Below are 20,978 nucleotides of genomic sequence, written 5' to 3' on the forward strand. Positions count from 1 at the left end.
TGTGTGTGTGTGTGTGTGTGTGTGTGTGTGTGTGTGTGTGTGTGTGTGTGTGTGTGTGTGTGTGTGTGTGTGTGGAATGTACGTGGGACGTGCGTGCAAGGCCGTGCATGAACAAAGACATTTGAGTCAGCACGTCGCATGCCACCACGATGGCCGTGCAATGTAGCATTGGGCATCACATCACCTTGCGCGCTTGATGTGCGGGTCGACAATGTTGACCATCTTGCGCTCCTTGACGTTGAGTGCATTCTGCATTGCCGCTGGATCAGGGAACTTGGTGCGGTCCCACGTCATGTACCTGCACACAATATGTGGGAGGGGGAAAGGGGAGGCGTAAGTTCTTGGTAAACAAGAAGAAACACAGACAGGCCGGCAGAAGGGGTAGGTTAACAGGCATATAGGCAGACGCATGTGCGCGCACACACACACACACACACTGACAACACACACACACACACACATATGCACCACTCCCACCCCGGCCCTCTACACGCATTCAGCAGCACCTCTTTCCGTCTGTGTGCTCAATGTCGAGCCAGATGACGTCTGCCGGGATGTCCGCTTCGTCCAGGCGCCGGTCAACCAGCGCAACATCCTGCAGCGGGTGGTGTGTAGTGGGGTTGGGGTACATGTGTGCGTGTGTGTGTGTGTGTGCGTGTGTGTGTGTATGTGTGTGTGTGTGTGTGTGTGTGTGTGTGCATGTGTGTGTGTGCTTGCTTCCCACGCGGGTGCAACGTGAGCACCTCCTGATCGTTGTAGTTCCAGCGGCACTGGTGGTAGGCGAGGCTGAAGAGCGGCGGCAGCTCAGGCATGCCTGCACACACATGTGTCGATGGCGGAAGGACACAGAATGAAGCTGTATAAAGAGGCAAGAAAACACGCCCACACACACACACACACACACACACACACACACACACACACACACATAAACACAATCAACACACAGAGACACAGACACAGACACAGACATACACACACATCCTCCACCCTCCTCAGCCCACTCCAGCCGTAACACGTGGCGCACCTGTGACTTTTGCGTACTGCGCAAAGACGTCGTGGGGCTTTGGCCCGAGGAAGACAAACAGGTCCACAACGCCACTCTCCACCACCCACTGGGTGTCGACAGACGCGCGGGACGCCGTGTTGCCATCGCCGCCGGCCTGTGCCGATGGGGACGAGAAGAGCGAGGAGAGGGCACGCAGCAGCCGCGTGTGCACGGGAGATGACGCACCAGACCGCTGCACGTGCACCCACATCTCCGCTGCGTTGAGCAGCAGGGCGCCCGTCGTGTGGCGCCGGCTGTGCCCGAGCATGTACGGGATGCTGCCAGGTGACCGAGGGATTACGGAGGATGAGTGACCATCGTGTGAATGTATGCGAATGTGTGAATGTGTGTGTGTGTGTGTTTGTGTGTGAGTGTGTGAATGTCTGGGCGCTTGGGCTGTGCGTATGTGCGTACATGCGTGCGCATGAGCATGTGCGCAAGGATAACACACACGCTACAATCGTAGAAGCATAGCACCACCAGCCTCACGAGCCTCACCACGAGCCTTACCCCACCACCACCGTCACCACCACGGCCTCACCTGCCGTAGAGTGCCATTGTCTCCTCCAGCTCGTACTCAAACACATCGAGATTGTACAGCCGGTACGGCTTGGTCCGCCTGCCGCAACAAGGCACCGCGACGGAACGATGGAAAAAGAAGAATGAGGGCGTGTAAGTGTATGTGTGCGTGAGTGTGCGTTCGAGTGTGCGTTCAAGTGTGCGTGAGTGTGTGCGTGTGTATGTGTGTGTGTGTGTGTGCGAACACTGGCACGCAAGCGTATGCTATTGTCCTTATGCTTCTTCCCAACACACCAAACAACCTGTGCCAAACACCACCACCACCACCACCACTCGCGCTTACTCTGTGTCGCGAAGAGCAAACGAGTCTGCGTGCTCGGGAATGCCGTACACGTGTTGCGCATCGTGGAACGTCAGATCAAGCGAGACTGAAGCCATGTTGGGTGGTGGTGGTCGCAATCGGTGAGGAGGGTGTTCAAGTGAAAACTGAGAACTGAGATTAGTCTAACGCATGTGCGTTGCAATCACACATCCACCCACCCACCCACCCACCCACACACACATCCACCCACCCACACACACACACATACACACCCACACCCACCCACATACAGCACACCCTACTTGCAGTTGGGCCGTGGGGCTTGCTGTCCTTGTGGGTCTTGAAGGATTCCTCCCACATGCCATCGACGTCGCCGTCACGCCGCTCCCGCTGCTGCTCAAAGTCAAACAGCCCGCGGCCATTCACCGTCGCAACGGCAGTCTGGAAAGGAAAAGCGGGCAAGCGGGATGGTGATTGTATGAGCAGGGTGATTTGTAAAGAGTGAAGGGTATTTGGGGGGGGGGGGCGCTGAAGGTGGCAACACAATGACACAAAGTGCAGCCATATACAATGACAAAGTGCGTACACACACACACACACTGTCTCTCTCTCTCTCTCTCTCTCTCTCTCTCTCTCTCTCTCTCTCTCTCTCTCTCTCTCTCTTTGTCTCTCTCCCTGCCTCTCTCTCTCTCTCTTTGTCTCTCTCCCTGCCTCTCTGTCTCTCTCTGTCTCTGTCTGTCTGTCTGTTTCTCTCTCTCCCTCTTTTCAACTCACGTCGCCGCGCATAAAGTCGATGCGGAAGGGGGCGTAGGTGACGATGATGGAACCGATGACGTCGTGGTTGACAAGAACATCAGCGACAAAGTGCTCATCCGTGGAGCTGTCACTCTTCTGAATCTTCGCGGGCGTGTTCACCAGGTCCTCCGACACAACATCCTGTACGCGGTAGCTGTAACAAACACAAATGTGTGCATGACACAATGGGTGAATGGGTGTCGTGAGTACCAGACACTGGGAACACATGCATCGTCGCAGCGGTGATCAGAAGCGCACGTTGTGCTTGCTTGGGGCGGCCAGGCATGGTTGCGCCTTTCTGCATGAAACACACGTGCTTCGTTCGCATGCGTGGGGCACATGCGTTTCGTCGCACGTTCCATGCGGCACATGCGTTTGCTTGCGTGATGGAAACTCACCGAGGGCGGATGGGCTCCTTCTCGTCAATGACGAGGCGGAGGGTGTCGCTCTCAAAGCCAACAATGGAGGCGCGCAGGAGCTTGGTCTCGCGCGAGTCTTTCAGGTCAAAGACGAGCGCCTGCTGTTGTCCATTGCCGTCACTCCCGGCCACAATCTCCACGCTGCTGCGTTCGACGGTGTACGGCGACGTCCAGTCGCTCTAAAGGCGTGTGATGTTAGAGAGGGAGGGGGACGAAGATGAGAGGATACACAGGCAGCTGGCTTGTGAGGACAGACAGACAGACAGACAGACAGACAGACAGACAGACAGACAGACAGACAGGCAGACAGACAGACAGACAGACAGACAGGCAGACAGACAGACACACGCACACGCACACGCACACGCACACGCACACACACACAGACACAGACACAGACACACACAAACATACACACACACACACACACATCACACACATCACACACATCACACACATCACACACACGCCACACCCGCACCGGCCGATCGAGGATCTGGCGCTTGCAAAACCCGCTCTGCTCGCATGTCTTGAAGTTGCTGCGGTCCACAGCAGTGACAAAGAGCACACTGCCCACCGCCAGCACAGCCAACACCACTGCCTGCACTGACACGGGAGCAGCGCCACCGCCACCACAACGTCTCATCATCATCAGCGTCTCTGTCTGTCAGTTGTCGCTGTTGCCGACGTCAGCCAATTCCGGATACGGCCCTAATAATAAACCATTGTCCTTTAACTAGTTCTATATTCTATGTTTCGCACACAGAATACTGCTATTCCACGCATTAGTGCTCGTGTAACTCATATCTACCACACGATGATGCAGCTGCCGTTGTTCGACAGCACCGCAGTCGAAAGAATATCAGGTGTTACACTCAACAATAGCCACATCCTCTCCGGTTTCCCCACACTACACATTGCTCACATCCCAGGACGAACAACGCGGTTTACCATCTTGCTTGTTTGTTTTTGGCTTGCTTGCTTCTTGCTTGTTGCTTGTTGTTCTCTCGCTCGCCTTTCCTGCTGTTTGTTTGTTTGTTTTTCTTCCCCACCCTTCTCCCCCTTCCCCACCACACCTCGCACACCCCCAATACAGCCAAGCAAGACCATGAGTCGCGGTGCTGTTGTGATCACGCTTGCCGTGGTCGCCGCTGTGTTCAGCGCAGACCTCTGCGCTGCCAAGAACCTCGTCTGGCGCGGTGGAAACACCAACTTTAACAACGCCGACAAGTGCGTTTTGGGTGGCGCGGTTGTGGCAGTACGTGTCGTGTTTGTTGTGCTTGCACGTGTGTTTGTGTGTGCATGTTCGTGTTTTGTGTTTGCTGTTGCAGCGAGTCGTGTGTGCAGTACTCGTGTTCGTGTGATGTCACGCGTGCTCCTTCACCTCACTCACATTGTGCACTCACCCCATCCACACACACACACACACACACACACACACACACACACACACCATACACACACACACACGCCATCCACACACCGCAACGCAGCTGGGACGGTGCACTGCCACTGGAGAGCAGCGATGTCGCCAGTGTCGACCTGCGCTCGGAGCGCGCGTACACGTCGTTCATCTCCAGCGAGACGTACTCCGTTGGCTCCCGCATGAAGCTCCCCATGAACGGCCGCTTCGTCTTTCAGAGCGACCAGGCGGTTGTCATCAAGTTCAAGTGCGTTTATTGTTTCGTGTCGTCGATGTGCCGCCTTGAAAGCGATGCCATGCTTCGTTTGCATTGACATTGGCATTCATGTCCTTGCTTCTCCTTCCTTGCGTCGTCTTCTCTGCTCATCCAAACGAGTGCATCAGATAGCCCATCTCACACTCTCGTTGAACACCGCACGACATTGTGTGTGCGTGTTTTGTTTTTCCTCTTCTTCTTCTGTCCTTTGACTCTCAGTGAGCAAGCATCTGGCCCAGAGGCGCAGTTCAAGGGTCCCCGCGACGACATTGAGTTTTCCTTCAACTGCCCAGACAACGTGAGTTTCATCGCGGTTGGCAATAGTGCTGGTGACGAAGAGTAGAGTAATGGTGTTTCTGCTTTGTACACGCTCTGATTTGCGACTGCAACTGACACGCACACACGCTCACTCACTAACACACAAACGCACCACTCACACAACTGTCACACTTGCACACACACACAACTGTCACACATGCACACACACACACTTACACTTACGCATACACGCACATGACGTGCAGTGGCGGATCTACCGTGGCACGTCGCTGGATGCGACGACGGAGCCTCCGCGTGAGGACGATGACGTGTTCTTTGAGCCAGACAGCTCGTACCACGTGTTCTCCGACGCCCCGCTGACCAACGTGGCGTCGCTGACCATCGGGCACCCGAGCACGGCGGGCCTGGAGATTGAGGACTGCCGCGACCTGCCCGCGCCGCAGTTTGATGGGCTGGACTGCAGCCGCTTCTTCATCAACGACGAGACGGCGTGCACGGACGAGTTCTCATTCAACGACGAGGGCACGCGCGCGTGCATGTACTACAACAGCTGCCCGACGGAGGAGCAGGCTGCAGAGCAGGCCGCGCGTCTCGTGGAGGGCGCGCAATACAAGGACGCCGAGATCCAGGCCGCTGCCGCCACCTTGGACACGGTCAACTTCCAGTTCGACCTGGCCGTGGACGCCCTGTCGCAGAACGAGGACGTTCGCGCTGCGATTGACGCTGCGTTGCAGGACGAGGATTCGCTCGCCGCCCTGGCACCCGCAATGCTGCCAGACCTCAATGGTACGTAGCCGTTGTGCTGGCGGTGGTAGCGATGTATTGTGTGCGTTGGTGGGTGTGTATGTAAGTGTGTACGTGTGTGTGTTCGTGTGTTCGTTGGTTCGTGTGTATCAGTGTTCGTGTGTTCGTTGGTTCGTGTGTATCAGTGTTTGTGTGTGTGTGTGTGTGTGTGTGTGTGTGTTATTTCGTGTGCGTCTTTACGTGAATGATATCGCTGTTGGGACGTCACTTGCGCCTTCGCATGCTTCCGCCCTCCCTACCTCCTTACCCTTCCTTTCCACGCTTTCACCTCTTCCCACCAACTCATCCCCAACCTCCAACCCAAAACTCCCAACTCACTCCTCCCCTCTTTGAAAACCAAAAACGGATAGGCACGTCGTTCACGTGGACGGTGTGGTCGCTGTCCGCCGCCTACAGCGACATGACCCTCACCCTCTCCGGCGTCGCCACCGCCCCCCGCGCCGCCTTTGCTGTCCCCGGCACAGACCCGCGCCTCTTTGATCCCACCGCCACCCTGACCCTCGCCAACCCCACGGCCGGGGTCGACGGCGCGTTCCAGACGGAGACGCGTGTCCTGGCCCGCGTGCACGTGGCCGCGCTCGCCTCAGCCCACGCCACCGCCGACGCCCTCGCAGCCGTCAACACCACCTGTGCCGACGAGGCAGCGTGCACCCAGATTGCGAGCGTGGTGCAGGCCCTCAGCAAGGTGGACAAGGCGGCAGGGAGCTCGTTCGACACGTCCATGCTGGTGAGCACGGTGTGCAAGGACTACACGTGCCCGTCGGACCCGGACCAGCTCAAGGCGGCGATTGCGCAGGCGCTCGGCAACGACACCACTGTCAGCGACGACGACATTGCTGCGCTGGCTGGCGCGCTTACCGGGCTCAACGCCACAGACAACGGGGACCTGCAGGCGTTCCTGGAGAGCGACAATGCAATTGCCGCTGGTGATGCCCTCAACACGGCCGACGCCGCCGTGGTGGCCGCCCAGCCCATCACCCGCACCATCATCTCGGACCCGATTGTGTTTGGCGTGCACCTGCCCGCGCTGACGCTGCGGCTGCTGGTGAACACGGCCAACCGCGCGGCGTTTATCGCGGAGATGAAGCAGCGCTTCCTGGCCGCCGTCGCCGCGGACGAGGTGCTCGGCATGGAGCTCATCCTCAGCACCAGCGCCAACACCGGCAGTGACAGCAGCACTGCCCGCCGACGCCGTGCCGCTGGCGACGACGCAAACGTGGTGGTTGAGCTGATTGTGACGTACAAGGTGACATGTCTGGAGGACCTGTGCGATGCGCTGGTGGTGACGAGCGACCACCCGTCGTACCAGGCGCTGGTGGCGGCTGCAAACGGCGCCGCAGCCACCATTGACCCGCAGGCGTACGAGTGCTTCATCACCACCCTCAGCAGCGGCGCCATCCAGATTGACGACCTGCCCTCCTCCTCTTGCCTGTACGACCGCGCACGGGAGCTGCTCGCGGCCTCTGGTGGCGACGCTGCCGCCGCCTACGACGCCCTCATCGCCGCCACCACCTGCGGGCCGGCCGGGTCGCTGCCCACGGGCGACTGCGTGCTCGACGTTGCCGCAGACGTCGTCGCGCAGATTGAGACGCGTGTGCAGAACGCCGTCAACGCTGCCACCACCACCACCTCCACCACCACGGCCACCAAGCCCGTCATCTCGACCTCCAGCAGCAGCACGACTGCGCCCGTGACCATTGCGCCTGCGGAGTCGAGCGCCGCGAGCGTGGGCGTCATTGCTGGCGGCGCTGCTGCCGGTGTTGTCGCCCTCATTGCCGTTGTCATCCTCATCGTCGTCCTCCAGCGGTATGCGGTCGATTGCTCCTCGTGCATGTGGGGTGGCGTTGGCGTGGGGTCGTGATTGTGTCGGCGTGCACCCTGCTTTCGTTGCTGTCGTTGCTGCGTGCGGGCGACTGTTCCGTTTGATGACATTGCAATGTCACTGCTTGTTGATGATGAGAATCATGTTTGTGTGTGTGTGCACACCCCACCCCTAACAACCATCGTCGCAACCATCGCCATCACAACCATCATCGTTGCCGTCGCGTGCACACAGTCGCGGCGGCTCCCGCAGCTCGGGCAAGGCCGGCACCGCTGTTGACGCCAACAGACACGTCGTCGCCTTTGAAAACCCAATGTGTACGTGTGTGAGTGTGAGTGAGTGTACATGTGCATGTGTGTGCCTGTGTGTGTGCGTGTTGGTCGAATATCCCTCGAATTGTCCGTCCACGCATCACGTCGGCTCTAACGTCTTCATCTGCGTCACGTTGTGTTCAGACGACGACCCCGGCCTCAACCCGGCTATGGTGCAGCCCGTCTACGAGGCAGCAGGCGACAAGCCAGAGGAAGAAGGTGCGCCGTTTGTGTGTGTGTGTGTGCGTGTGCGTGTGTGTGTTTGTGTTTGTGTGTTTGTGTGTTATGCGTGTTATGCGTGTTATGCGTGATTGTGATTCTTCTTTGCTTCATCGCCCACTTATCCATGGTGCCCAGCGTTCGCTCCACTTCATATCGCCTCACCTCATTTTACCTCACCTCACCTCACCTTACCTCACTACGCACGCGCATGACTTGGTGCAGGCCTGTACGACGAGCCTGCGTTTACGGTTGGTCTAAACGACAAGACGAACCCCATCTACCAGTCCAACGAGGACCTCGCGGAGAGCGACTACGACAACATCGCCGATAGCGAGGACGATGGCCCAGACGGCACCGGCTACCTCGGTACGTGCGTGTGTGTGTCATGTGTCATGTGTGTGTGTGTGTGTGTGTGTGTGTGTGTCGTGTCTGCTGTAGCTCTCTTCTTTTTTTCACGCGTGACATCTCCAACCCTCACAATCACCCATTAACCCCCCCCCACCCCCAACTTCGACAGACGTTGCCCCCGAAGTGGAGGACGAGTGATGCAATGTGGCGCATCCGCAATCACATCCGCAGTCACATACGCTCCCTCTTCCTGCCCCCTGACATGTTGACTCTCCCCATATGCACGCGCTGTCAAACCTTACCCTGCGTTCTTGCCCCCCTCCCTTCTTCTTCTTTCGTTGCCCCTGCTCACCCTCCCTCACTGCTTTCCCTTGTTTTGTTACACCGACCTGCCTGCCTGCTGCATGCATTTCTTGCTGTTTCTGGGCGCTGCGTGCGCACCTCCCCTTGTTCTCCCTTTCCTACCTCTGTTGCACAATGAACAACTGAACACACCACCAGCATTGGCAAACAAGTGACCTTGACGTGTCGCAACGGCGGCTGAGTTGATGACCGAGTGGAAAGACTTCTTCCTTCAGAGAGCCGCCACAACAAGGCGGTGTGCTGTTTGGCTAGAATTTCACAGCAAGTTTTCAACAAATTATCCACAACTCGCCGCACAAACCAAGCCAAACTCGCTCCTCGCTCGCTCGCAGTTGCTGACTTGTGTCATCCACCTTCGAAGCAGTACAACATACATCACACATCCACCTTCAACGACCCAGTACAACAAACAACACAAGACACACACACACACACACACACACACACACACACACACACACATCCACATCCACACATCCAAAGATGGGCGACATGGATGACCCGGATCAGCTCCTCAGCATGTTTATGGTATGGCTTTCTTTCTTACCCTGTTTTCTTTTCGCGCGCGCGAACGAACAACACTGCAGCAACGAATGTGTCCGCGCCCTGAAATACAACCGAATGCTCACACTGCGGTGAATGCCTTGCGTGCATCTCCTTGTCGCCTCTCCGTATGCTCGACGTGTGTGTGCAGTCGCTTGGGACCACTGACCATGGCACGCTCATCGACCAGTTCAAAAAGGTGTGTTGTTGGGCTGCTGTTGTTGATGCGTATGCGCGAGCGTGCCGGGCTTGTCGGCGCGGCAAATTGTTGGTGGCGAAGCCTGTGTATTGATGCCAGTGTGAAACACTTTGCCTCATGCTTCATGTACCACATGGACCTGCAGGTGGTTCGGATTGATGACGACAGCCTTGCGTCGTTCTTTCTCGAGGCAAACAACTGGAACCTGCAGGTTCGTTCAGAGTAGTCAGTGAGCTTGCGAGGGGCCCCGCGCGTGGAAGGAGGGATCCAGGGCGTCGTTGCTGCCAACTTCAACGTTGATGAGAGCCACACATGCCTTGTTCCGTGAACCGCTGCGTGTGGTATATTGATGCACAACGTTTCCCGATTGCACATGTGTGTGTGTGTGTGTGTGTGTGTGTGTGTGCAGGGCGCGGTGTGGTCATACTTTGACCAACAGGGTTCCGGTAACCAGATGTACATTCCAAGACAGAGACCGCAAGCAGGTGGGCGCGTGCGATTGTGGTTGTGAATGTGAACATGATGGTGTGCGTGGTTGCTGTTGCGTTGCTGTGTGCTGTTGGGTGTGTTTTACGTTCACATTGCGCCTCACCTGCCACTCGCGTCACCTTCATGCGTGTTCCTCAGAACTGATTGGCGAAATGACTGCCTCACACGGCAGCGACGCCGTCGGCTCTGGACAGCAGTTTACAAAAACGTGGCGGTGTGTGTGTGTGTGTGTGTGTGTGTGTGTGTGTGTGTGTGTGCGTGTGTGTGTGTGTGTGTGTGTGTGTGTGTGTGTTTGTCCTCAATGCAACGCTTGCACTGCCTCCCCTCATTGTGAAGTCACCGTCTCACCCCGTTGCCTGCACAGTTTTCGCAACACTGGCACGACACACTGGCCGCACTCGACCGTATTTGCCTTTCTCAACGTAAGCGCCGGGTGCGCATGTATTTGTGTGTTGTGTGATGACACCTCTGTGATCATGACACACCGCGCCCTTCAGTCGTTGCACATGATGTCCTCGTTCCTTCCGCACATTGCCTCCCCCCCCCCTTCACCGCATTCCCTCCCTTGCCTCCACAACCCCTCGACCTCACCCACCACCATCACCACCTCCAGGGCGAGAGGATGGGTGCGCCGTCTCGTGTCGCCGTGCCGCCCGCTGCTCCCGGCGAATTTGCAGACGTCACAGTCACATTCACAGCACCGCGCGGTACGGTGCCTGGTGGCCATTGCAGGGAGGGCAGGGGTCTGGGAGGTGCTGGTGTGCTTGGCGATGCTTGGTGCTACTGTGTGCTTGAAAACTGGGCCATTCTGGCTCGACACAGAACAGTGCGCATGTGTGTGTGTGTGTGCGTGTTTCGTGCATTTGCAGTTTTGTGTGTATGTATTGCTCATTCAACCATGTACACGTGTGTCAAATGGAACAGAGCCGGGCCAATATGTCGGCACGTGGCGACTCCAGCACAGCGACCACGTCACCGAGGTATCATGTCAAGCATATAATGACTTACACACACACACACACACACACACACACATACACACGCAAAACCGACCAAACAAAATGAGTTCAACCATTCTCCAACAAACTGACACACACACACACACACACACACACACACACACACACACACACACACACACACACACATTCGACCCTCCACCTTCGACCCTTCTCCTAACGAACACCCCACCCTCCCTGTTCGCAGTGTTTTGGCGAAGAGGTGTGGGTGATTCTGAACGTGACAGATGACGGTGGCGTGGGTCTCGTGCAGGCCATGCAGTCCACATCCATGGGCGAGGGCGGTGGGCAGCAGCAGCAGTCGTCATCGTCATCGTTTGGCGGCGGGTTTGGTGTGATGCAACAGCAGCACGGCGGCTCGTTTGGTGGACAGCAGATGCAGATGCAGATGCAAGGGCAGGGCCAGGGATCCATGATGATGCAGGGGCACGGTGAGCCACAACAGCAACAACAGCAGCCCCAGCAACCCTCGTTTGGACGCTCCGTGGGCGCATTTGGCGTCCATGATTCAGCATCTCCACACCACCACCACCACCACTTTGGTGGACCTCAGTGAAGACGAAGGACGAGCAAAACAAAGAACTAAGCAGAATTGTATGTGCGTGTGTGTGTGTGTGTGTGTGTGTGTGTGTGTGTGTGTGTGTGTGTGTGTGTGTGTGTGTGTGTGCGTGATATGGCATCGGCTCTGGGACCATGTGTGTTTGTGCTTCAACCGAGCGACATTGATGTTGTTCTCATGCTGTGCCTGATTGGCTGGTTCCCACTCTTTTCCTTTCTCCCCCTTTCGTTACTCTTCCCGCATACAAGCCTAACTGCATTCAGCAGGTGTGTATGTGTGTATGTATGTATGTGTGTGTGTGTGTGTGTGGGAGTGAGAGAGACAGACAGACACACACACAGGCACACACACAGACACACACATAGAAAGAGCATGTACACACAACACAACACAACACAACACACACACAACACACACAACACACAAACAACAACATGCACCAAAATTATCAGACTGAATTCAGTCGCTACTGCCAGTTGCGCAACATGGCACAAAGCTAAATTTGGCGGTTGCGGTGTTGCAGCAATGGCGATGACAAAGCAACATCTCACACAAAGCAACATGGAAGGTTTTGTGGGGTCTTTCCCTCCCTTATTGTCACCGCCGTTGGCTTTTGTTTTCCACTCACGCAACAAGCTGAGCAGTGCAGAACAACACACACAGCGGCTGCTGAACACGCGAGCGATCGCTTCTCTGCCACGGTATTTTCATCTTGACAGCTTGACAACAGGTGTGTGTGCGCGTGTTTGGCTTTGTCGCCGTTGGAGAGATATTTTTGTTGGGTGTCGCTTGTGCGATCGGCTGCGTTGCCGTGTTCATTTCTTTCCTTCCCGCTCCTCCACCCTTTTGCGTGAGTGCTGTTTTGCATGTTGTGATCTGACATGTGACACCGTCGCATATGGCAAGGACAGAAGCAATCTCACCCGGTCACGTGGTCTTGCTTCTTCTGCGATCTGCACGACTTACTCATCCACTCACCCCACTACGTACCCCTCGCTCACCCATCTCTCCACACACACTACACACACACACGCACACACACACACACACTACATACAAACTCTCTCTCTCTCTCTCTCTCTCTCTCTCTCCAACCCATCCATTCATCACACACGCTCTGCAGATACATACCGTTGATCTCGCCTCCCCGCAAGTCCCCTACAACAACCAACAACCAACACCGACACCATGCGCGAAATCGTCCACATCCAGGCTGGCCAGTGCGGCAACCAGATTGGTGCCAAGTTCTGGGAGGTCATCTCCGACGAGCACGGCATTGACCCAACGGGCACTGCCACGGGTGACTCGGACCTCCAGCTCGAGCGCATCAACGTCTACTACAACGAGGCCACCGGCGGCAAGTATGTGCCCCGCGCCGTCCTCGTCGATCTGGAGCCCGGCACGATGGACTCCGTCCGCTCCGGTCCCTACGGCCAGCTCTTCCGCCCCGACAACTTTGTCTTCGGCCAGTCTGGCGCCGGCAACAACTGGGCCAAGGGCCACTACACCGAGGGCGCCGAGCTTGTCGACGCCGTCCTCGACGTTGTCCGCAAGGAGGCCGAGGGCTGCGACTGCCTTCAGGGCTTCCAGCTCACACACTCCCTCGGTGGCGGTACCGGCTCTGGCATGGGCACGCTGCTCATCTCCAAGATCCGCGAGGAGTACCCCGACCGCATCATGTGCACCTTCTCCGTCGTGCCTTCCCCCAAGGTGTCCGACACCGTCGTCGAGCCCTACAACGCCACCCTCTCTGTCCACCAGCTTGTTGAGAACACCGACGAGACGTACTGCATCGACAACGAGGCCCTCTACGACATCTGCTTCCGTACCCTCAAGCTCACCACCCCCACTTACGGCGACCTCAACCACCTCGTCTCCGCCTGCATGAGCGGCATCACCACCTGCCTCCGCTTCCCTGGCCAGCTCAACGCCGATCTGCGCAAGCTCGCCGTCAACATGGTTCCCTTCCCCCGTCTCCACTTCTTCATGCCTGGCTTTGCTCCTCTCACCAGCCGCGGCTCCCAGCAGTACCGCGCCCTGACCGTCCCCGAGCTCACCCAGCAGATGTTCGACGCCAAGAACATGATGGCCGCCTGCGACCCCCGCCACGGCCGCTACCTCACCGTCGCCGCCATCTTCCGTGGCCGCATGTCCATGAAGGAGGTTGACGAGCAGATGCTCAACGTCCAGAACAAGAACAGCTCGTACTTTGTCGAGTGGATCCCCAACAACATCACCACCGCCGTCTGCGACATTCCTCCCCGCGGCCTCAAGATGTCTGCCACCTTCATTGGCAACAGCACCTCCATCCAGGAGCTCTTCAAGCGCATCAGCGAGCAGTTCACCGCCATGTTCCGCCGCAAGGCCTTCCTTCACTGGTACACTGGCGAGGGTATGGACGAGATGGAGTTCACCGAGGCCGAGTCCAACATGAACGACCTCGTCTCCGAGTACCAGCAGTACCAGGACGCCACCGCCGAGGAGGAGGGCGAGTTCGACGAGGAGGAGGAGGAGTACGATGACTGAGCGCACTCGCTCCCTCGTCTGGGCCGTGCCATGTGACTTTTTGTCTGCCTGCTTTGCTGGTGCACACCGCGGCATGCCTTTGTCGTGGCGTGCACCTGTCTTGTGACGGACAAGCTCACGCCTGTCACGTGTCCCACGCTCCCTCTTTCTTGCTTGTTCCCCTTTGTCCCCCCCCCCCTGCGTTGTTGCTCGCTTGCTTACTGACTGACTGAGGTGCCTGTCTGTTGATTTCGTTTCATGCCCAACTCGCCCGCCATTGTCGTTCCCCTCTGTCCTGTGTCATGCATGGCCTTGTCGTGCCATCCCCACCCCTGCCTGCCTCCCACTGTCCCTGCCGTTTGTTCCCCTGAATTGCTTGTTTAAACGATGGCCCGTACACCGTTCAAAGGAGATGATGGCATGGGACGGGAGAATGGATTAAGATGGGGCTGTGAGGAAGGAGAGGGAGGGTGCAGTTGAGAGAAGCGTGAAGGCAGATACAAGCGTCTCAAGCACACAAAGAATACGAATGTTTGTGCATGATTTCTTCTAATTTTCTACAAACAACCACATCCAGGTCAGCGCGGTGCTTGCGTGTTGTGTTGTGGTGTGTTGTGTTTGGCGCCCGACTGTTTCGTTTCACCGGCGCCAGGGGACGGGCAGCACACTGCATGATGCCGTGCTTTGAGAGTGGGGTTGCACGTTTTGTGGAGCTTGTTGCTCGTTGACTTTCTCACACGTTGCTACACTGATGTGTTCTTTTGTTTGGTTTGTGTTGTTTGGACGTGCTGCTGCTGTTGTTGTTGTTGTTGCTGTTGTTGCTGTTGTTGTTGCTGTTGTTTGCGTCAGTGGTCTGGTTTTTTGCTGCGCTGGATCCAATCACAGCAACACCAGCTCGTCGTGAAATGACTGGCCGTGCTCCACCTGGACGGCCTCCGCCACCGGCAGCCTCGTGCGTGTATATCTATGTGTGTGTCTGTGTGTGTGCGTGTGTGTGCCTGTGTGTGTGTGTGCATATGTGTGTGTACGTGTCTCTGTGTGTGCGTGTGCGTGCGTACGTCTCTGTCTGTCTGTCTGTCTGTGTGCGTGTGTGCGTGTGTGCGTGTGTGCGTGTGTGCGTGCGTGCGTGTCTGTTTGCCTCCAACTCTGCTTGTCAACTCGTTTCCACTGCTTCCTCTTCTCGCCGTGCCCTCATGTTCCATTTGATGTTGTGCTGTTCGGCTTTTCCTTTGGGTTTGCACCAATTGCTACAGCCACGGCCAACGACCAGGTGCGTCCGTACACACTTGCATTTGCCGTGCTATCATGCCGTGTAATTTGCTTATCCTTGCTTGCTCGTCTCACTCCCACGCATGTGTTGTTGTCTCGACCATGTTCTGCAGAACGCCCGCCACCTGTGATCCCCGCCTCACGCGCACCTCTCAGCCAGGTGTGTGTGTGTGTGTGTGTCTGTGTGTGTGTCTGTGTGTGTGTCTGTGTGTGTGTGTGTGTGTGCGTGTGTATGTGTGTCTGTGTGTGTGTGTGTGTCTGTGTCTGTGTCTGTGTGTGTGTGTATGTATGTGTGTGTGTGTATGTGTGTCTGTGTGTGCCTGTGTGACTGTGTCTGTGTGTGCCTGTATGCGTCTCTATATATCCGCATGGCTGCGTTCTGTTCGTAAATGTGCCTGCCACACACGTTGGCTCTGCCACCGTGCCATCGATGTGATCTTCACACCCGCCCGCCACTGTCCCTCCGTCGTATCAGCCACCGAGCGAGGCGCCGCCCCAGCGCCCGCGTGCCCAACAGGCGGCATCATCCCGCGCCCGCGTGGCGGCCCGTGCAGCAGCAGCACAGCGCGGCCTCAGGTGCGGACTCTTCGTGTCCTGCGTTCCCAAACACTGCGCTGATGCAGTACATGCGCACAGTAGCCCGGCATCCTCTGCCCCCTCACATAACACCATCACATCACATCACATCACACAATCACATCACATAACCACATCACATTACCTGGCCACCCCAGACCCCAGCGCAGTGCTCCCGCAGCGCCGCCATCAACGGCAGCACCAGTGCGAGCAGCACCAACAGCGCCGCCGCCAGCCCGACTCCCACCCCGACGCGTCGTGGAAGGTGCGCGGTGCGCAGCTGTTGAAGCCTGGGGTGGGGTGTGGATTCAAGACAGAGCGGTGGCAGCGGTGATGGTGCACTCACATAACACTGCTGTCGCCCACGTGCTGCCGCCCCTCACACACACGCACACACACGCGCGCACACACACACACACACACACAACACACACACACACGCACACACACACACACGCACACACGCACACACCCTTGCAGGCCCACCGCCAGCTGATGCACCGCCACCGCGCCCGCCATCGCACGGGTCACGGCCCCGCCCCGCACGCCAGGCATCGCTCGACTCGGTATGCAGTCGGTGTCACCATGCACCCTGCACTGCCGTGCTGCGCTTGCCAGCAGATGTTGGCGCCCTGTTTCCTGTGAGGGCTCATTTGTCGCCACTTAAATTATACCGCTGCTCACTGCTGCTCTCATCAACATGTGTGTGTGTGTGTGTTTAGACACCACCAGCGCGGCCGCCGCCTGCAAAGACAGCGTCGCCTTCCCACCACGCGCCCATTCGACCTGCCCCGGCCCCCGTCCGGGTGAGACGGCTGATGTTGCACATACGTGGCCAATCCACAATGTGTTCTCCTCGTTGTTCGACAACGCACGCAAGCATGCATCCAATTCACCCACCCACTTACCCACCCAATCACCCAATCACTCACTCGCTCACACGCTGACACACAATCGCCCCCACGCGCATGACACAACCCCTGCCTGCAGACTGCACCTGCTCGTCCACCACCCGTCACAACATCCCCCGCCACCGCCACCGTTCCCACCACGACCGCCAGTGCCACGACTGCCGTGACATCAACGCCGCCACCGAAACCATCACCACCGCGTCCAGCTCAGCCAACACCAACAGCAGCACCACCACCAGCACCACCAGCAGCCAAAACAGCAACGACAGCGGTATCATCACCATCACCGCCGCGGCCGTCGCGCCCTCCGCCCCCACGCAGTGCAACCGTCTCGTCAACGGCAGGGCGCGCACCGGGGACACACCCGGCCGTGCGACGCGGTACAACAGGCGGCGGCAGTAGTGCTGTGAAGGTACAGGAGGCAGCGCGCACGGCTGCCGCCGAAGCGACAACGACGACGACGACGACGACGACGACCGTCAGCATCATGGCTGCTGCCGCTGAGGTGACGACAAGGCAGTCGACGCAAGATGGTTCCGCCACTACGGCTGTCACGGCCAGCACAGCAGCTGCTGCCATCAGTGCGACCACGAGCACAGCCACCACTGCAGGCATCACCACCACCAGCGCTTCTACCACTGCAAGTGCAAGTGCTGCCGTTGCCGTTAACACAACGAATACGGACACAGACACAGGCACAAGCACGCCGTCCCCCAGCGCGCTCCCTGCGCCGCGTATTTCAAACGCGAGCAGCAGCGGTGTGAGCAGCTGGCGTGACAGCGCCCGCACGACGTCCTCTGCGGGTGCTGAGTCAGCACGAGAGTCAGCAGTGCCGGACGCCAGGTCCGAGGCAGCGGTGGTGCCGGGGCACGGCAGCACCACGCCAACCACGGCGGCAGCATCGAGCCGGGAGGAGGAGGAAGCAGACAAGATCGCAGACACCACCACCACCACCACCACGCCAACGGAGGCAGCAACAACTGCAGCTGGTGATGACGATGATGGCAGGAGCGAACCTCGTGATGTCGAGGCAGGGCAGCCGAGGACCGCAAGTGCTGGGCAGGGGCGGGACGAGAGTGCTGATGTGGCGACGACGGTCGGCGATGGTGCAGCAGTAAAGGCGAAGGAGGACAAAGAAGAAGAAGAAAAGGCGACGACTAAGGCTGAGGAGGAAGATGAGAAGTGCGCGGCTGATGATGGCCAGGCTGCCGCCACGACTGCCACAGCAGATGCCACAACACAGGCAGACACCACTGCGACAGGAACAGCGCCAGTACCGGCACCATCGGAAGCGAAAACAACACCAGCCGTGACGGCTGGCGTGGCGGTGGCGAGCGTGACGGTGACATCCACATCAACTGACGCTGAGGAAGTGCACGAGGATAAAGAGGGGCCGGAACAGCCACCAGAACCGCTGCAAGAGGAGAAGGGGAAGAAGAATGCTGCGTCAGCTTCGGTGATTTTGGGCAGCGGGGAGGACGCTGGTGAGACGACGACAGATGGAGATGACGCGACGATGCACCCAGTACCCGAACCAGCACCAGCAGAGGTAGAGGCACGCGATGAAGGTGGTGTGGTGGAAGAACAGAGTGATGTGGGTGGCGTTGCTCGGGGTGGCACAGACACAACGGAGCAAGCCGAAGTTGCGACGACCCCAGCTGGTGCTGCTGCTGGTGATGAAGAGAGGACGAGTGCCATGAAGTCGGACGGCGGTAGCGGTGCGATGACATTGGAGGACACGGCAGGACCGCGGGAATCGAGCACAGACGAGGCGGTGAAGTGCACGGTGATGGAGGAGGAGGTGGAGGAGGAGGAGAAGGCAACACCGCAGGATAGCGTGAGCGAGAAGAACGATGAGGGAGAACAGAACGAAGATCAGGAACCGGGGCAGGAAGCAGAAACCGCACGGGAGGAATTGAGGATCGAGGAAGGTGGCACGGCGGAGGAACACGGGGAAGAAGCAGAGGAGGCAACCACAGAGGCGAAGGAAGAGCAGGCGAAGACAGGGAAGGGTGTGGCGTCGCCTGAAGAACAGGAAGCAGCGAAGGCGAGCGAAGCGACGGAGGATAAACCCGAGGAAGGAAAGGCGGGAGTGGTGGAACACGAGCAAGAGCCATCGCCAGGCACAGCAGCAGGCGTAAGCAAGGAAGAGGTGAAGGAACAGCAGGAGGAGGTGAAGGAACACGTTGCGGACCAGACACCGACAGCAGATGCGCCGGTCGTGGCTGCATTGGAGACTGGTGCCGCTGAAGGGAAACAGGGGAGCGCCGAGCAACATGGGAGAGACGAGCGCGGCGGTGCACAGGCGGTGCAGGAAAAGTCAACACTGGACGACGGCGAGGTCGCAGTGTCGGAGAAGGAAGAAGACAAGGGGCAGGCAGCGCGAGGAGAAGAGGAAGGAGAAGGGAGGCAGGTGGAGAAGGACGGTAAGGAACAAACAGAAGCGCCTGATGCCGCCCCAACAGACGTGCAGGCAGAGGCAGCAGAGGCAAAGGCAGAGCAAGATCAAGACGCATCAGCGCCAGCACCACCACCACCTCCTCCTCCGCCTCCGCCACCACCGCCTCCGCCATCTGCGGATTTGGGTGCGGCGGCGCCCAAGCAGCCAGCAGCGCCGGCCTTTCCGGGCGATTTCCTCGCAGCAATCAGGGTGCGCAGTGTGTGTGTTTGTGTGTGTGTGTGTGTGTGTGTGTGTGTGTCTGTGTCTGTGTCTGTGTCTGTGTGTGTGTGTGTTTGTGTGTGTGTGTGTGTGTGTGCGTGCGTGTGTGTGTGTGTGTGTGTGTGTGTCAGTGTGTCGGTGCGTGTCCACGAATGTGTTTCATATCACGATCGGTGTTCTGTTTTCATTGACACATTCTGCCATTCCACGTTATGGCAATCAATGCAGGGTGGTGTTGCGCTCAAAGCCGTGGACACATCCCAGGACAACGCAGCACAGCCCGCACAAAGTACGCAATGCCCACATCTGTGTGTGTGTGTGTGTGTGTGTGTGTGTGTGTGTGTGTGTGTGTGTGTGTGTGCCGTGATTTGAGCTCACAGAATGGTCTTGTCCTGATTTGAACGGCACATTGCAGGCCAGCCACTTGACCTCGCGTCTGTCATCAAGAGCGCCTTCAAGCGGGTATGAACGCACGAACACATGAACGCTAGTGGATGTGAATATGTGTATTGGTGTCGGGCCTTTCATTGGTTTGTATCATACTAATTGTGTCCTTGTCTGATAAGCTGACACGGCTGCAACGCTCACACGCACATGCACACGTGCATACGCTCGCACACCGCCTGTGCCTCGTTTCTCCAACAGGGGTCGCCCTCTCTTCGCAAGACGAGCATGTCTGCTGACAACGATCGCAGAAACACATATGCAAGACGCAGGATAGAGGTTCGTTCAATGTGTGTGTGTTTGTTTGTTTGTTTGTTTGTTTGTTTGTTTGTTTGTTTGTTTGTTTGTTTGTTTGTTTGTTTGTTTGTTTGTTTGTTTGTTTGTTTGTTTGTTTGTGGTGACACATGACGGCTCACTGCATTCGCGTTGTTCTGCGTGCGTGTGTGCACAGGAGGAGAAACGGGAGCGGGAGCGGGCGCTGGAGGAGGAACGACGGCGACAGGAGCGATACGAGGCCATGGAGAAGGAACGCATCAGGCGACAGGAGGAGGAGAGGTGTGTGTGTCTGTGTCTGTGTCTGTGTGTCTGTGTGTCTGTGTGTGTGTGTGTGTGTGTGTCTGTGTCTGTGTGTGTGTGTGTGTGTGGGTCTCATGAGATGTGGTGCGAAGTAGATTTCGTGACCGAGAGGGGTTGTAGCAAAACGCAACTTAAAACATGTAAATAAATCCGCACACGAAAAAATAGACGCGAACAATCTCGATCTACCTGGGGCCTTCAATCGCGTCACTAAGGCACGTAATTCGGCCAAAAACTGGTGCAGCATCCACGGTCTGTGATGTCCTCTACCGCCCACCACCATAGCTGTTTCTTTATG

At 57.5% G+C, this 20,978-nt stretch overlaps 5 protein-coding genes across 5 annotated transcripts in view; 4 read left to right on the top strand and 1 right to left on the bottom strand.

Moving 5' to 3' along the window:
• The window catches only part of PTSG_11360 (alpha-glucosidase II alpha subunit, family GH31), a gene marked incomplete at its 3' end in the record, with an annotated part of 6,965 nt that extends 3,139 nt beyond the window's left edge, over window positions 1-3,826 (bottom strand). The window contains exons 1-10 of the mRNA XM_004987580.1: window positions 3,585-3,826; window positions 3,083-3,282; window positions 2,664-2,838; window positions 2,192-2,330; window positions 1,911-1,995; window positions 1,590-1,667; window positions 1,028-1,326; window positions 744-814; window positions 507-595; window positions 185-298 (exon numbers count right to left, since the gene is read on the bottom strand). Coding sequence (XP_004987637.1) covers window positions 185-298; window positions 507-595; window positions 744-814; window positions 1,028-1,326; window positions 1,590-1,667; window positions 1,911-1,995; window positions 2,192-2,330; window positions 2,664-2,838; window positions 3,083-3,282; window positions 3,585-3,755 — 1,421 coding nt within the window. The 5' untranslated portion in view covers window positions 3,756-3,826. The remainder of the gene's footprint in view (window positions 1-184; window positions 299-506; window positions 596-743; window positions 815-1,027; window positions 1,327-1,589; window positions 1,668-1,910; window positions 1,996-2,191; window positions 2,331-2,663; window positions 2,839-3,082; window positions 3,283-3,584) is intronic.
• Window positions 3,827-3,997: 171 nt separating this feature from the next.
• PTSG_11361 (uncharacterized protein) lies at window positions 3,998-9,065 on the top strand. The gene is made up of 9 exons (XM_004987581.1): window positions 3,998-4,333; window positions 4,597-4,773; window positions 5,002-5,080; window positions 5,307-5,847; window positions 6,216-7,671; window positions 7,922-8,004; window positions 8,143-8,217; window positions 8,443-8,586; window positions 8,738-9,065. The coding sequence occupies exons 1-9, from the start codon at window positions 4,212-4,214 to the stop codon at window positions 8,764-8,766; spliced, it is 2,706 nt and encodes a 901-aa protein (XP_004987638.1). The 5' UTR covers window positions 3,998-4,211; the 3' UTR covers window positions 8,767-9,065.
• A 302-nt stretch (window positions 9,066-9,367) lies between these two features.
• On the top strand, window positions 9,368-11,737 carry PTSG_11362 (uncharacterized protein; the record flags this gene model as incomplete). Its single annotated transcript, XM_004987582.1, has 9 exons — window positions 9,368-9,459; window positions 9,626-9,673; window positions 9,819-9,884; window positions 10,083-10,158; window positions 10,301-10,376; window positions 10,527-10,584; window positions 10,776-10,869; window positions 11,087-11,142; window positions 11,369-11,737. The coding sequence occupies exons 1-9, from the start codon at window positions 9,415-9,417 to the stop codon at window positions 11,735-11,737; spliced, it is 888 nt and encodes a 295-aa protein (XP_004987639.1). The 5' UTR covers window positions 9,368-9,414.
• A 710-nt stretch (window positions 11,738-12,447) lies between these two features.
• Window positions 12,448-14,658, top strand: PTSG_11363 (tubulin beta chain). Its single transcript, XM_004987583.1, has 2 exons — window positions 12,448-12,590; window positions 12,864-14,658. The coding sequence occupies exon 2, from the start codon at window positions 12,929-12,931 to the stop codon at window positions 14,264-14,266; it is 1,338 nt and encodes a 445-aa protein (XP_004987640.1). The 5' UTR covers window positions 12,448-12,590; window positions 12,864-12,928; the 3' UTR covers window positions 14,267-14,658.
• Window positions 14,659-14,754: 96 nt separating this feature from the next.
• Window positions 14,755-20,978, top strand: part of PTSG_11364 (uncharacterized protein) — a gene marked incomplete at its 3' end in the record, with an annotated part of 7,691 nt that continues 1,467 nt past the window's right edge. The window contains exons 1-13 of the mRNA XM_004987584.1: window positions 14,755-14,822; window positions 15,095-15,197; window positions 15,499-15,515; window positions 15,628-15,674; window positions 15,990-16,090; window positions 16,249-16,355; window positions 16,571-16,656; window positions 16,813-16,896; window positions 17,081-19,651; window positions 19,889-19,949; window positions 20,076-20,122; window positions 20,306-20,383; window positions 20,556-20,659. Of these exons, the coding sequence (XP_004987641.1) occupies window positions 15,151-15,197; window positions 15,499-15,515; window positions 15,628-15,674; window positions 15,990-16,090; window positions 16,249-16,355; window positions 16,571-16,656; window positions 16,813-16,896; window positions 17,081-19,651; window positions 19,889-19,949; window positions 20,076-20,122; window positions 20,306-20,383; window positions 20,556-20,659 (3,350 nt within the window). The 5' untranslated portion in view covers window positions 14,755-14,822; window positions 15,095-15,150. The remainder of the gene's footprint in view (window positions 14,823-15,094; window positions 15,198-15,498; window positions 15,516-15,627; window positions 15,675-15,989; window positions 16,091-16,248; window positions 16,356-16,570; window positions 16,657-16,812; window positions 16,897-17,080; window positions 19,652-19,888; window positions 19,950-20,075; window positions 20,123-20,305; window positions 20,384-20,555; window positions 20,660-20,978) is intronic.

Source organism: Salpingoeca rosetta (genome assembly GCF_000188695.1).
Source record: "Salpingoeca rosetta unplaced genomic scaffold supercont1.44, whole genome shotgun sequence".
NCBI classification, from domain to species: Eukaryota; class Choanoflagellata; order Craspedida; family Salpingoecidae; genus Salpingoeca; species Salpingoeca rosetta.